The sequence below is a fragment of the Panulirus ornatus genome, chromosome 15, assembly GCF_036320965.1.
Source record: "Panulirus ornatus isolate Po-2019 chromosome 15, ASM3632096v1, whole genome shotgun sequence".
Classification (NCBI taxonomy): Eukaryota; Metazoa; Arthropoda; class Malacostraca; order Decapoda; family Palinuridae; genus Panulirus; species Panulirus ornatus.
In genome coordinates this window covers 1787042-1803790 of record NC_092238.1, presented here as the reverse complement: position 1 = coordinate 1803790, position 16749 = coordinate 1787042, and the positions used below count along the sequence as shown (strand labels likewise).

The following is a 16749-nucleotide window of genomic DNA, read 5'->3' as shown; positions in this document are numbered from 1 at the left end:
ATGGAACCATGGAAGTGGAAGTGAATCATAGAGTGGGGGAGGGAGCAAAAATTCTGGGAGCCTTGAAGAATGTTTGGAAGTCGAGAACATTATCTTGGAAAGCAAAAATGGGTATGTTTGAAGGAATAGTGGTTCCAACAGTGTTGTATGGTTGAGAGGCATGGGCTATGGATAGAGTTGTGTGCAGGAGGGTGGATGTGCTGGAAATGGGATGTTTGAGGACAATATGTGGTGTGAGATGGTTTGATCGAGTAAGTAATTATAGGGTAAGAGAGATGTGTGGAAATAAAAAGAGTGTGGTTGAGAGAGCAGAAGAGGGTGTTTTGAAATGGTTTGGTCACATGGAGAGAATGAGTGAGGAAAAATTGACCAAGAGGATATATGTGTCAGAGGTGGAGGGAACGAGGAGAAGTGGGAGACCAAATTGGAGGTGGAAAGATGGAGTGAAAAAGATTTTGAGTGATCGGGGCCTGAACATGCAGGAGTGTGAAAGGCGGGCAAGGAATAGAGTGGATTTGAACGATGTGGTATACTGGGGTCGACGTGCTGTCAGTGGAGTGAACCAGGGCATGTGAAGCGTCTGGGGTAAACCATGGAAAGTTCTGTGGGGCCTGGATGTGGAAAGGGAGCTGTGGTTTCGGTGCATTATTACATGACAGCTAGAGACTGAGTGTGAACGAATGGGGCCTTTGTTGTCTTTTCCTAGCGCTATCTGGCACACATGAGGGGGAGGTGGTTGTTATTCCATGTGTGACGGGGTGGCGATGGGAATAAATAAAGGCAAACAGTATGAATTATGTACATGTGTATATATGTATATGTCTGTGTGTGTATATATATGTATACATTGAGATCATGAGAGGCAAGTGTTTTGGGAGCAGCTGAATGAGTGTGTTAGTGGTTTTGATGCACAAGACCGGGTTATAGTGATGGGTGATTTGAATGCAAAGGTGAGTAATGTGGCAGTTGAGGGAATAATTGGTATACATGGAGTGTTCAGTGTTGTAAATGGAAATGGTGAAGAGCTTGTAGATTTATGTGCTGAAAAAGGACTGGTGATTGGGAATACCTGGTTTAAAAAGCAAGATATACATAAGTATATGTATGTAAGTAGGAGAGATGGCCAGAGAGCGTTATTGGATTACGTGTTAATTGACAGGCGCGTGAAAGAGAGACTTTTGGATGTTAATGTGCTGAGAGGTGCAACTGGAGGGATGTCTGATCGTTATCTTGTGGAGGCTAAGGTGAAGATTTGTATGGGTTTTCAGAAAAGAAGAGTGAATGTTGGGGTGAAAAGGGTGGTGAGAGTAAGTGAGCTTGGGAAGGAGACTTGTGTGAGGAAGTACCAGGAGAGACTGAGTACAGAATGGAAAAAGGTGAGAACAATGGAAGTAAGGGGAGTGGGGGAGGAATGGGATGTATTTAGGGAATCAGTGATGGATTGCGTAAAAGATGCTTGTGGCATGAGAAGAGTGGGAGGTGGGTTGATTAGAAAGGGTAGTGAGTGGTGGGATGAAGAAGTAAGATTATTAGTGAAAGAGAAGAGAGAGGCATTTGGACGATTTTTGCAGGGAAAAAATGCAATTGAGTGGGAGATGTATAAAAGAAAGAGACAGGAGGTCAAGAGAAAGGTGCAAGAGGTGAAAAAGAGGGCAAATGAGAGTTGGGGTGAGAGAGTATCATTAAATTTTAGGGAGAATAAAAAGATGTTCTGGAAGGAGGTAAATAAAGTGCGTAAGACAAGGGAGCAAATGGGAACTTCAGTGAAGGGCGCAAATGGGGAGGTGATAACAAGTAGTGGTGATGTGAGGAGATGGAGTGGGTATTTTGAAGGTTTGTTGAATGTGTTTGATGATAGAGTGGCAGATATAGGGTGTTTTGGTCGAGGTGGTGTGCAAAGTGAGAGGGTTAGGGAAAATGATTTGGTAAACAGAGAAGAGGTAGTAAAAGCTTTGCGGAAGATGAAAGCCGGCAAGGCAACAGGTTTGGATGGTATTGCAGTGGAATTTATTAAAAAACGGCTGCTGTATTGTTGACTGGTTGGTAAGGTTATTTAATGTATGTATGACTCATGGTGAGGTGCCTGAGGATTGGCAGAATGCGTGCATAGTGCCATTGTACAAAGGCAAAGGGGATAAGAGTGAGTGCTCAAATTACAGAGGTATAAGTTTGTTGAGTATTCCTGGTAAATTATATGGGAGAGTATTGATTGAGAGGGTGAAGGCATGTACAGAGCATCAGATTGGGGAAGAGCAGTGTGGTTTCAGAAGTGGTAGAGGATGTGTGGATCAGGTGTTTGCTTTGAAGAATGTATGTGAGAAATACTTAGAAAAGCAAATGGATTTGTATGTAGCACTTATGGATCTGGAGAAGGCATATGATCGAGTTGATAGAGATGCTCTGTGGAAGGTATTAAGAATATATGGTGTGGGAGGCAAGTTGTTAGAAGCAGTGAAAAGTTTTTATCGAGGATGTAAGGCATGTGTACGTGTAGGAAGAGAGGAAAGTGATTGGTTCTCAGTGAATGTAGGTTTGTGGCAGGGGTGTGTGATGTCTCCATGGTTGTTTAATTTGTTTATGGATGAGGTTGTTAGGGAGGTGAATGCAAGAGTTTTGGAAAGAGGGGCTAGTATGAAGTCTGTTGTGGATGAGAGAGCTTGGGAAGTGAGTCAGTTGTTGTTCGCTGATGATACAGCGCTGGTGGCTGATTCATGTGAGAAACTGAAGAAGCTGGTGACTGAGTTTGGTAAAGTGTGTGAAAGAAGAAAGTGAAGAGTAAATGTGAATAAGAGCAAGGTAATTAGGTACAGTAGGGTTGAGGGTCAAGTCAATTGGGAGATAAGTTTGAATGGAGAAAAACTGGAGGAAATAAAGTGTTTTAGATATCTGGGAGTGGATCTGGCAGCGGATGGAACCATGGAAGCGGAAGTGGATCATAGGGTGGGGAAGGGGGCGAAAATCCTGGGAGCCTTGAAGAATGTGTGGAAGTCGAGAACATTATCTCGGAAAGCAAAAATGGGTATGTTTGAAGGAATAGTGGTTCCAACAATGTTGTATGGTTGCGAGGCGTGGGCTATGGATAGAGTTGTGCGCAGGAGGGTGGATGTGCTGGAAATGAGATATTTGAGGACAATGTGTGGTGTGAGGTGGTTTGATCGAGTAAGTAACGTAAGGGTAAGAGAGATGTGTGGAAATAAAAAGCGTGGTTGAGAGAGCAGAAGAGGGTGTTTTGAAATGATTTGGGCACATGGAGAGAATGAGTGAGGAAAGATTGACCAAGAGGATATATGTGTCTGAGGTGGAGGGAACAAGGAGAAGCGAGAGACCAAATTGGAGGTGGAAAGATGGAAAGAAAAAGATTTTGTGTGATCGGGGCCTGAACATGCAGGAGGGTGAAAGGAGGGCAAGGAATAGAGTGAATTGGATCGATGTGGTATACCGGGGTTGACGTGCTGTCAGTGGATTGAATCAGGGCATGTGAAGCGTCTGGGGTAAACCATGGAAAGCTGTGTAGGTATGTATATTTGCGTGTGTGAAGGTGTATGTATATACATTTGTATGAGGGTGGGTTGGGCCATTTCTTTCGTCTGTTTCCTTGCGCTACCTCGCAAACGCGGGAGACAGCGACAAAGCAAAGAAAAAAAAAATTGAGATGTATAGGTATGTGTATTTGCGTGTGTGGACGTGTATGTATATACATGTGTATGTGGGTGGGTTGGGCCATTCTTTCGTCTGTTTCCTTGCGCTACCTCACTAATGCGGGAGACAGCGATAAAGCAAAATAAATAAATAAATACCTTTTATTGTTAATGAAGGAACTGCATCATTCTGTGAAGTACAAAAATGTTTATTTTCGTTTTAGGCCCAAGGAACCTGAAAAAGTTGTGTATTGCCCTTGAGTAGGGAGACAAAATGTTACAAGACTCATATAAATCAGGATATAAGGTTGAATGCATTTTGATTTGATCAGAATCAGCATAGATGTTTATGATATGATAAGAGATTCATAGTGGTAATTGAACAAGTAATTGCTTAACAGTATGGATTGATGCATCTGATACCTAAACGTATCCAAGATTTTAACTTGATATGCCTATATTTGTGATTGATATTGAAACAGTTATTAAGGATTGATCATGGAATAGTCTTTTAAAAGTAATTATCATGTGCATACACACCCTAAATCATGATATTGAAGCAGTGATAGTATTAAGAAAAAACCATGGAATATTCTTCTAAAAGAAATTATCAGTTGTATATACATCCTAAACCACATGAGTTAAATCTGCTTTTCCCAGACACATAAAGAAGACAGTATTTTCAAACTAGAAATTTGATCCTGCATCCACAAAATTTCCTTTACAAGCATTACATTATATTATCATGCCCCTTGAATCTGATAAATTAATGGAAAAACAGATTATAGTCTGATTTTTATTTGTAATTCTCTTGTAGTGTAAAGATGAACAGGGAAAAGCTGAAAAAGAGGATCCATGTGTCAGTGGCAGTGATTTTGTTTGTAGATAGGGCTAGTGCATACTACTCTGTATATCATGCTTGATTAACAATGCTATTGTTCTCTGCCACTACATATTGTATATTCTTAAGCAAGGGTTACCTGGAACAATTTTTAGCCATTTACCAAGGTATCTATAGAATGTTTTTGTGTTTATCCCATGCATATTTCTTATTTCACTTTGCAAGTACAGGAATTAAGCTTTCCATTTATCATACTTTTTTATATTTTCGATTTATCTTATATTTTTCCATGTATTCTTGGTATGTTCCAAGGTATTATTTCAGAATTAATTACTGTTTCTTGCTAGGACACTCTTAAACCAAATACATCGCAAGTAGATGGAAAGATTGAGTGAAGAAGGCTTTAGGGATATTGTGGTCTTATCATTCATGAGGGCAAGAGGCATGCTAGGGATAGAATTAATTTGATTGGACAGATGTGATATATTATCCCTGGGGATAGGGGATTAAGAATACTTCCCACATATTCCCTGGGTGTCGTAGAAGGCGACTAAAAGGGGAGGGAGTGGGGGGCTGGAAATCCTCCCCTCTTGTTTTTGTTTTTTTCATTTTCCAAAAGAAGGAACAGAGGGGGCCAGGTGAGGATATTCCAAAAAAGGCCCAGTCCTCTGTTCTTAATGCTACCTCGCTAATGCGGGAAATGGCGAATAGTTTAAAAGAAAAAAAAAAAATGTGATATATGTATTTGGGAACTGACATGCTGTCTGTGGGCTGAACCAGGGCATTTAAAGTAATTGAGGTAGCCCATGAGATAGTGTGTGGGACTTGCTTGTGGAAGGTAGGTGTTGGGCACAGTACATTGCACAAGACAGCTAGAAAGTGGATGTGTGGTAATTAAGTTGTTCTCTTGCTGTCAGTGTTACCACACAAAGGTAGAAAAGTGGTATTAAGAAGAATGAGCTGGTTTTTGCATATGTCTAGGTCTTGGTGGCAGACATCAGAGAAAAACTCCAAGTGCTGGAGACAAAGTTTAGGAAATTGTGAATGAGAAAGTTGTGAGAAAATGTGAACAAAATTAAGAAAATGAGGAGCAGCAGAGGGATGAGACAGAATTGTCTGAGTGTATATTTGAATGAAAAGAGCCTGGAGGACGTAAAGGGGTTGAAGTGAGGTATAGGATGGAAGATTGGTTATGATCTGGGGTTCACTAGGAAGCATTTGGAAGAGGTCAGGGTCTGTTAAGGCAAAGATGGACTTTTTTATGTGTCTTGTAGTCATGACATTGTTGTACAGATGTGAGTCTTAGGCCTTGAATCTAAGAGAAAAGAAGTGGTTGGAGATGTTGGAAATGAAATACCCAGGGACAGTGCACTGAGACCTCATATGATAAATGAGATGCATTCTTGAGGAATGTAAGCAAAAAATCTGGGTTGTTTAAACATGGTGCCAATGGAAATGAATTCTTGACAGGGGTGAATCCTTATGTTAGTAACGGCTAAGGGATGGCTTCCTTCTGTAACAGTAATGGCTCTGCAGATGTTATTTTGGTGTTATATAGAAAAATGGCATTGTTAATATGAATACTATATTAAACTAAATTTTATTAACATTCACAAGTTTTTAGGAGCTTGCAGTGCTGTTGATCATTGCTGCCATGCTCCAACAGCACACATACGCCCTCCTGACCTACTTCCTTTGTCTCTAGTGGCTTATTCCTTGTGTAGGAAAATTCTGTGCAATTGAGGATGTGATGAATTGGCTGGCTCTTTCTATCCTCTCATTGTAACAAGCATCATTTTATTGGTAGAGGAAGTTCATCCAGTGATGACTCACATGTGCCTGACATTGTCCTGCCTCATCCTGCATATCACCTTCACCAATAAGTTTATATTAATAATTTTCCTAGGCACCTTGAATCTTTACCTGTACTTGCACATCCTGCCCATTCTAGACATGATAGGTTTAGAATGTTCATCAAATATACAAGGAGGATATTTAAAAGGAGTGCAACCGAGACCAAAATTATTATGTGAATTATGGTGGGCTGTACTCATCTGGATTAGAGAATGTAAACAAAGGTAGTGGCAGATATATTCACTGGTCCCTTTTTTTCTGCTTTTGATAAGATTTTTTAAAATTTTTGTTTTTCATTGACTATAATGTATATTTTCTTTATTGAATTGTTTTTTGTGTTGTCAGTTAAAAGACAATCTTTTTTACAATGCTTTAGTAAAAAAGTTCTGTCTGTAGGTGGTAAGAGGAATGACTGTTTAAGAGAGGGGTGTGTTAGTAAATGCATTGTTATTGAGAGGGCCGACTGGTGTGTGCTTAAAAAGTTTGGATGTATGGAGAATATGAGCAAAGAAATGAGTGAATATGAGAATTTGCATGTTGGAAGTGGAGGGAACAATGAGGATGGGGAGAGTGAAATAGAAGTATGGAGGGAAGGGGGCTTTAGCATATGAGGGTCAAAACATTTAGGAGGGCGAGAGGCATGATGTAATCATATGCAGAATTATGAATATGTGGAATCAAGCCATGTTTTAATGAATCATAACATAATCGATTCCATTTGTTTTGGAAAGCCAAAAAATCATAATCATACTCAGTTCTACTGCAAAGGGATTGAGATTGTGATTACATGCCATGATAATAGCATATCTAGAAATATGAAAGTCAGGTTGCCATTGTTTCAAAAGATTTAAAGTTTGTCTTTGGGCATTGCTGGTTCATTAGATGTAATAGGCAATTTAATTGAAGGACTATGATATGCTGATGCATGACTTTGCTGATGTCTTTGATCTTTTTAAATACGACTGCCTTTGGCATTAATTACATATTGTCTATCTTTTATTTACCTTATTTAGAATCATGATTACAATTTTCAGCATCATGATGAATTCTGTAAATTTTGGAGGAATCATAATCAATATCATGTACTTGCTAATTAATCATATTCATAATCATTTCTACATGTGTTGGAATCAGAATATGCCTGTTGTCATGTTGTATAGGGAACATTATGTTGTCAGTGAGCTGAAAAGTGGCATATGAAGAGGTTAAGGTAAACTTGTGAGGAGTATGATGGGCGTGCCTGTGGATGGTAGGTTCTAGTTTTGGTGCATTATGCATGACACCTAGAGAGTGTGTATGTGCAAATGAGGCTTTTGTATGTTTGCTTCTGATGCTACCTCTCTAAAGTGGGAAAAGCAGTTGGTTATAAAAATCTATGTGAAAGAAGTGCTGAAAGTGAGTGAGCTTGGAAAAGAGGCTTGTATGCATAGATACTTAGAGTGGCATAAAGTGCTAGTTATTGAATCAATGAGGGAGAAAGAGAAGTGAAAAGTATTCTGTATAGGGAAGTATTGATTACATGAGAGGATGAAGTGTGTGACATTTGGACAGTGGGATGTGATTGTATATGAAAAGGGGTAGTAAGGTATGGAATGATTAAGGTAAATCGTTATTGAAAGAAAGAAGTATATGAGCAGTATTAGCTTTTAAGGATCGTAACTGATTGGGAGAATTATGAGAGAAAGTGGTAGGAGGTGAAGAAAAAGGTACAAGAGCTGAAAAAGAGGGTGGATGAGAAATAGGGTGAAAGTATTGATGGATTACAGAGAGATTAGAAAAAATTTGAAAGGTGAATAATGTTAGGAGAACAAGAGAACAAAAGGGAGTGACAATGAGGGTAGTAGTGGGAAATTTGCAATTGGAAAAGGTGAGATATAAAAGAGATAGTAAATGATTTGAAGGACTAACAGATGTGTTAGATGTTATACAGTAGTGAATCAGTATGGTTTATTTGGGATGAGGTGGCATGTAGAGTGAGAGAGTTCTGGTGATTGTTGTTGTGAAAAGAATGGAGGAAGTGAATGTTTTTCATAAGATGTAGCATGGCAGAGTTGCAAAAATGAATTAGTTTTTGAAGAAATAGGGTGACAGTAGCATGGCAGAGTTGCAAAAATGGATGAGTTTTTGAAGAAATAGGGTGACAGTTGTTTGGTTAGTCTGGCTGTTCAGTGTTTGTATGGACCATGTTGAGGTACCCAAGTACTGGCAGAGTGTATGTATAGTGCCTCAGCATAGAAACAAGGGGACAAAAGTGAATACTTGAATTATAGAGGTATAACTCTGTTAGATATATTCAGTTAGATGTATGGAAAAGTGGTGATTGGGAGGATGGTTTCACCTTCCTACTACTGCTGTTATTTTATAGTCGTAGTGTTGGGTGTTAGGCAACCATTGATCAGGAAGATACCACCATCTGGGTGTCAGGAGGGATATTGGCAGTGGTACAGTGAGCCAGCACTGCAGCATATGTTAAGTACCCCTTTTGAGGCATAGATCATTGTCTTTTTTTCTTGCCCTTTCCCCATCCTCATTTAGTTTGTTGGTACACATTCCCAGTGCCACACACTTGATAACACATAACTCCCATATATCTGTTTCGTTTTCCCATTTTTTCCTACTTTTAATTTTCTTATAATTTTTGGCAGCGTTAGCACTTGTTAATGCTCCGATACCAATTATGGAGTGGTGCCACTATTCAAGAGGGTTGGGCAGTTTTCAGGGCCCACATGACCCCCATTATATGACTGGGATCCTCCCCACTTCCAATGTTGCAGCTGTTAGACCTGGCTGTTTTTTTATCCATTTCTGCCACATTGGCAGTCTGAATAATTCTAACCTCTCCACATCCCCTATGTTGAAAACCACCTACTTATATCCTTGATATTTTTTGTCTCTCAGAATCCCAATTGTCCATGGCTGCTTTTTCTTTGCACTATCAGACTGCTGTCTGTAAGCTGTATCATCATTTCTGCTCCAAGGATGAAGTTTGTGTCTACTGAAGCACAAAAATGCCAGTTACATGCCTCATGGATCTTGAGTCTCCTAACTCTGATACCATCTGGATCAAAATTTCTGAACCCTCTGTTACCTTGCTTTCATGTTTGATGTATTTCTTCCTTACTACCTCCAACTGTATACAACTCTTCAATTATTTGACTTTTTGCTGTGAAGCTCTGCTTTTTTTTTTTTTAACATCCTCTCACTGAGATCCTCTTTGTAGAGGATTTCAGTGTACACACCACGTGAGCTGGTTGGGTTTTAACCAGGACGATCCTGGTGGAGCTGAGGCCATTTCATTTTCTGTCATTGATAATCTGGAACAGTTATTTAAACACCCTACCAGAGTTCCCAACCATCATGACTACTTTTCCAACACATTTGACCTCATTTTCACCTTTGAACCCTCCCTCTATTTATACACCAACTTTACCCTTAGGGTTCTTTGATAACCACAATCTCATTGTCATTCATTCTAATTGGGCATGCCTATCCTCTTTCTCCCCCTCAAAATGCTATCTTTGCCAAACTAGGAGAACTCAAGGGTTATCCATGAGTAGCTTCTTCATTGACTTTCTCTGGAATGGTTACTGCTTCTCCTGTCAGGATGCTTCATGTTGTGCTGAACACATAGCAGAGGTCATCTTATCTGGGATGAAGTTGTATATCCCATCTTCTGAATCTTTGTTCCCTCATTGATGTGTAATCATTCCTGCTTTGATGCCTGTCTAGTCAAAGACTGCATACTGAACCATGAAACCCTTACCTTCCCCTGAAACCCACTCCATTTTCTTTCATTTATGTTCAGATCATTGCAAACTGTATTTCTCAAAGTTGAGCAGCTTTTCATAAAAAGAAATTATGCTAACTTTACATCTACTGACAAATCTCTCTGTTCTTTAACTAAAGATATCAACAACTTCTGAAATTCAACCTTTCTTCCTCTTCCGACCTGATCAATGTATTTCCAACTCTTCATCTGATAGAGCTGTTCATTTTGGCCCCTTATTTTCCCTTAACTCAACTTTGAATAATTCATCATCTAATATCTGCCCTCAGCTCTTTCCACTGATCCTGTGCCATCTCTTACATTTTCCTCCTGCAAGGACTTCCAAGTACTCTCTCACTTTGTATGGCTCAGATGGCATACCTCAGTACGTACTGAAGGAGTGTCCTTGTAAACTAGCACCAGTCCTTGCTTTTGTATTTCTCCTCTGTCTTTAAAACCCAGAGTTTTCTTCCCTCTTAAAATTGCACTTTGGTGCAGCCCATCCATGAGAAAGGGGACCATTCTAACCCTTCCATCTATTGCCCCATTGTTCTCACTTCTGTTATCTCCAGAGTCTTTGAAACTCCCCTAAACTCTCACTTTCTCGACCTTAGAATCCCAATCCCTTCTATCATTTCACCAGTATAGATTTTGCAGTGCTTAGTCTTCTGGTAATCTGCTCTCTTATGGTATTCACCTCTGGTCCTTCTCTACAAGGCATTTAGGTGAAATGTTTGTCATAACCCTCAACACCTCTTAAAGCATTTGACATGATGTGGCGTCAGCCATTGCTTTCTAAACGCCCCTCCTTTAGTTTCACTGCTTCTCTTTGTTCACTAATACATAGTTTGCTCTCAGGCCATTTCATTGCAGTAGTCATCACTGGAGCTACTTCTTCCCCTTGCCTTCTCAATATTGGTGCTTCTCAAGGCTTTTTCCTATTGCCTACTCTCTTTCTTCTCTCATTGAATGATTTCTTGTCTAATCTTATTTACTCCTGTGCTGATGACTCCACTTTACATATCTCAGCTCACTTTTCCTATCCTCCTTCCTATAACACTCTTTCTCTTTTTTGCACTTATCATATTTCCTCTCTCAGTATTCACCTATTGAGCGTCATGGAATAAGAAGCCAGTAACCATGTTAAATTTGATAATGCTAAAATACAATTTCTCCTTATATTTTTATCAAAAAATATTTGGGAACAAGGAGAAGCAGGAGACCAAATTGGAGGTGGAAGGAAGGAGTGAAAAATATTTTGAGTGATTGGGGCCTAGATATACAGGAGGGTGAGAGGCTTGTAAGGAATAGAATGAAGTGGAATGATGTGATGTACCAGGGACGATGTGCTGTCAATGAGCTGAACCAGAGCATGTGAAACATCTGGGGAAAAAACCATGGAAAGGTCTGTGAGGCCTGGATGTGAATAGAGAACTGTGGTTTCAGTGCACTGCACATGACAGCTAGAGACTGAGTGTGAATGAATGAAAGCACACCGACCCCAGTATACCACATTGTTCCAACTCACACTATTCCTTGCATGCCTCTCACCCTCCTGTATGTTCAGGCCCCAATCGCAACTATATAACACTGATGCAACTACTATTCCTTCAAACATACCCATTTTTCCTCTAGGGGATAACATTCTCTCCTTCCAAACATTCTTCAACGCTCCCTGAACCTTTGCTCCCTCCCCCAATTTGGTCTCCCGCTTCTCCTTGTTCCCTCCACTTTTGATACATAGAACCTCTTTGTCAACCTTTCCTCTCTCATTCTCTCCATATGTCCAAATCATTTTAAGACTACCTCTTCTGCTTTCTCAACCACACTCTTTTTATTACCGCACATCTCTCTTACCCTTTCATTACTTACTCGATCAAACCACCTCACACCACATATTGTCCTCAAACATTTAATTTCCAACACTTCCACCCTCCTCCATACAACCCCATGTATAGCCCATGCAACTATACAATATTGTTGGAACCACTGTTCCTTCAAACATATTTAATAATTTGGATGATACTTGCAAGGAAGGAGTGCAATTGATTGGGAGATGTATAAAAGAAAGCGGCAGGATGTCAAGGGAAAAGTGCAAGAGTTGAAAAAGAGGGCAAATGGGGTGAGAGAGTATCATTAAACTTTAGGGAGGATAAAGAAATGTTTTGGATTTAGGTAAATGATGTGCATAAGACAAGAGAACAAATGGGAGCATCTGTGAAGGGGACAAGTGGGGAAGTAATAACAGGTAGTGATGAAGTGAGAAGGAGATTGAGTGAGTATTTTGAAGGTTTGTTGAATGTGTTTGATGATGGAAGGCCACATTCATTCACACTTAGTCTCTAGCTGTCATGTGTAACGCACCGAAACCATAGGCCCCACAGACCTTTCCATGGTTTACCCCAGACGTTTCAAATGCCCTGGTTCAGTCCATTGACAGCACATCGATCCCTGCCTGACACTTCAGTAAACTCTAATCAAAGATCCCCCACCCAAACAGACATTTCACCAATAAAACAAAGATATACTGAAATAACCCCACAGGTACTAAACAGCTTATCTTCCGACTCAGTCTTAAACTCTAACTAACCAGGCATACCCATATCAGAAACATACTTTGTAGAGAAACACATCACACTTTACCATCCATGCTCTGGATGTCACTCATCACTACAACACTATAAACACCATTTCAATGTATCCCACGAACCTTCATGCCTATGATGCATTTGCCATAAAGAAGACACCGAGCACTTACTACTTAGTTGCCTTGCACTCTTTGCACATAGAATTGTACACATTATCACAACATTTTAAGACCTGTGACCTCAACTGATGGGTGCTGCCAGCTTCCTGAGTGCTGCAGGAGTCTCATGAAGGTAGAAGGGACTCATGGGGCAGAAAGTATAAAGGTATACATACATATCATGTCCAGAGATGTTACCAGACTGTACCTACTGGTGGTTCCAGTGTTAGTGAAAGTCTCCTTCATCAAAGCTGTTTCTTTGTCAGTGGACAAGAAAGAGTACTGGTATATTCTTTACTAGGTTCTTCTCACTCCAAAGGAGTTCATTTTCTTGCAACCAATTTTAGTACAACCTTGAAGGTGCAGGAGCTCCATAAAAAGGGTTGTAGAGTTATATTAGTAATTTGATTGATTACCATATCCTGAGTGTGTAAGAGTATGTGTTTTTTGATGTTAGGGTGTGTATTTAATTTTAGTTGAAACTGAAATATAGAATATAATAAATGTTTGATTTAGTTCTTGATTTTTCTTTCACCAGGAACCTCAATGTGGACAAGGACTGGGATAATAAAACTGATAAAGATCTCCTGTGTTTTCCAAAAGTTGCTAATGAAGTAGAAGATGGACATTTTGAATATGGAGACCTACATGAAAATGGACATCTCTTGATCCCTGGTCCGTCCACAGACTTGAGGCGAGATCTACGAAGATCCCAGTCTTTAGGAGACTTGAAAAACTCTGATGAACCAGAATGTATGATTGACTCAGATCATGTCCATCAAGATCACCCTGAAGAGACAGCCAGGCTTAGGTTGTCAAAGCCAAAGCAAGAAAGTATTGATATGGAATCAGAAAGTGGTGATGTTGAAAATACTGATCCTGGAGCAGCATCAGAGATCATTGGAGATATGGACTCCCCTATGATGGACATGGAAGTCCGTGGTATTCTGAATCACACAGACAATTCATTAGATCAGCAGTGTGGAGGAGATGAAGCTAGTGTTAATCTAGATCCAATATTTCAGCAAGAACCATCTTTTCAGTTAATAGTAGATGAAGGAACAGATAAAGATGAAAGTAATTCAACAGAGCAAAGTAGTAGTGCCCCATCAAATGTAAAAGGTCTTAGGATTCACATTTCTCACTCCTCTAAACTTGAAAACCAGAGTTCAAATGAATATGAATCTGAGACCGGTATACCAAATTCACCAACTCTTTATATCAGTGGTGTGTCAATATGTCGATCACCTGAACCACGTTCCCCAAAGGTTCAGCACAGAGAAACACGGTCCCCAAGCCTGACACTCCCTTTATGTTGTACTCCAGAACCTAGGTCCCGTGTTGAGGCCCGTCTGGACACCTCGCCTTTGCCAATATATAGCCGTTCTCGGTCTTCGTCTTTGGTGGTGCCTAGTTCTGCAAGCCTTTCCCCAAGAGTGTCTGCACGACCGAGTGGGACCTGTCTCCATCTCTCATCACTTTCCCTCCAAGCTACTAGAGCCACATCACCCTTTCTTGGTGAATTACGTGTCTCACGGTCAGCTTCGGAGCCTGAAAAAGGACGGCTGGTATTTCAGTTTCCCAAATCCCCAACAGACGGTGCTCTTAGCTCAGTGTTGCATGTTGAAGAATCCAATTTGAGCTCGGATGACTTCCATGAAGCACTTTTTTTGGGAAAGTCTCCAAAACCCTCAAAAAGAAAAAAATCTAAAAAAGAGAGAAACAAAGATGCAAAAGATAGGAGTAAACCAGAGAAGGATAATAAAGAAAGAAATAAAGAGGGTAAGCAAAAAGAGAAAAGTAAAGAAAATGGTAAGGAAACCAAAGAAAGAAAAGAAAGTAAAGAAAAAAGGAAAAGTAAGGAACTTACTTCTACTGTATGATCTTTACTCAGATTTTGAATCCCCAAATTACTGTATTTCTCAGTGAGTGGTGTGAGCACATATTATGTCTACAGTATATAATGATTAATTTGAAAAAGAATTGACAGTGGAAAACAGTGAAATGAGTGTCTTTTACTGCAGTACATTTTACAGATGCATTCTTGAAACTTTTATAATTTTACAGAGAAAGTACTTATACAAGGAAGTGATTGGAATCATAGATGGATTGTATGAGTTGTATGTATTTGTGGAATAACACTAAGCCTTCTTATTTATTGATAAGGTTTGAAATCACTGCTTTAATCATCTCATAATTTTATACAATTATATATTACATGTACCATCATCAAGTCTTGCTCTGTGCATCATTTTTTTTCCTCCTTACCTGTGATAATGTAGTAAATTTTAGATGTTGCTTTGGATGTTGATAATTTCCTATGTAAAGACTGTCTGTGATCGTATCTTTTTTTCTTTTTATATGAAATGCACGAATGCCATTTTTGGCTATATTTCAAGTTTGGAGATGTATAGGTACTTTTGATGATAGAATTGAATGCCTTTTGTGAGAATAATTTAGAATGTTCTAAATGAAATGTAGATAGGGTTTTGTAAAGTTTATAAAGAAAACTCATAAAATGTTACTTATGAAGAATTCTGTGATTTTGTGTGGCTGAAACCAGTTTTAGTAAGTAAAATAGTGTGCAAGGCAGTCAGATACACTATCCCAAACATGCAGGTAGCCGGTAGTAGGCACCAGCATGGAGAATATTGTTTATAGAAAGTTGAGTAGGCAGTCAGCCATTAGAGGTTATACTGGGTCCACATATTTGCAACTAGTTTTACAATCAGCTATGTGCATTTAGTCGTACAGAATTGCACAGTGTACATAGATGCATTGTGTTATGATATTGAGATGACATTTGTGTCAGAATCATCAAAGAAAACCACTAAATTTTTACCATAAAACCTTGATGCAAATGGGAGCTTGAAGAGGTAACATAATACATTGCTCTTTAGGAGATTCTTTTATTTGGTTTCAAATTTTCAGATGAATTGTTGAGTAGAAAAAGGAAGATCAGTTTGGATATCATAAACACTTTATCAGTCTCTTTATTACAATTGCTGCTTTCCACAACTTTTTTTTTTTTCTTTTACATCCTGTTCTTACAATGTTATCTTAGGAACTTACATTTTCTATAACCCCTATGGAGTCATCACAACAATATTGGTATCTCATTAAAAGACCAGTGAATTGCTTGAGTATATACACCCACTTTGCATTTAGTATTTTGTGCATTAACATAGTACAGTAGTTGATTGTAGGCCTAAAACAACTTACTGCATGGCTAGTTGCACAGGTTTGGACCCAACTCTACTTGACTACACTTTAGGCAATATGAAATAAATTTCATAAAGTTTAGAAGCCTTCAGTGAGTCATTCAGTCACAGTACTAAATACACAATCTTCCAGCCTTTCAAACTTTTGGTAATTCTGAAAACGCTTATTAACATTTAATCAATCTGTAGAAGCCATCATACAGGCAGTCAGCTGGTGAAGCCTTTTCCTAGATAGTATGATTTTTTTGTAGCAGTCATTTCATTTAACCACATAACTTATAAGAGCCTCTCACAAATTACTTAAGTCAGAAAAGCCTGTATCAGCTTCAGCAGTCTTAAGAGCTCTAATAGGGAAAATATGAACATAAGTTACAAATTTAATCCATATTTAAATCCATACTTACAATCAGTTCACTCAAAAAGTATAATAGAAAAGAAAAAATAAAGATGAATAAACAGTGATGTGCATATTGAGCAGTATCAGGGAGTCTGTCTTGCTCAGGAAGAAATAAAAGGATAACCGGCTGTCATCAAAAACTGCCATTGTCTTGGGCATTAATGCAAATTTAGATGAGGTACTCCACAATGAGTTGCTGATGGGGCTGTGCTCTATTTTGGTTAATGTTGATTTTACAAGAATTAGGGAAAATATATTTGTCCTCTTTGAGGCTTTGTGTGCATAG

At 39.2% G+C, this 16749-nt stretch overlaps 1 protein-coding gene across 6 annotated transcripts in view; it reads left to right on the top strand.

The window, feature by feature from the left end:
* LOC139753664 (ankyrin repeat and IBR domain-containing protein 1-like) overlaps positions 1–16512 on the top strand; it is a 147385-nt gene extending 130873 nt beyond the window's left edge. For 3 of the 6 annotated variants that reach the window (XM_071670308.1, XM_071670307.1, XM_071670309.1), the window contains exon 20: positions 13384–16512. In XM_071670308.1, the coding sequence (XP_071526409.1) occupies positions 13384–14728 (1345 nt within the window). In that variant the 3' untranslated portion in view covers positions 14729–16512. The remainder of the gene's footprint in view (positions 1–13383) is intronic. The other 3 variants (XM_071670312.1, XM_071670311.1, XM_071670310.1) reach the window with 2 other exon arrangements.
* Positions 16513–16749: the final 237 nt, after the last annotated feature.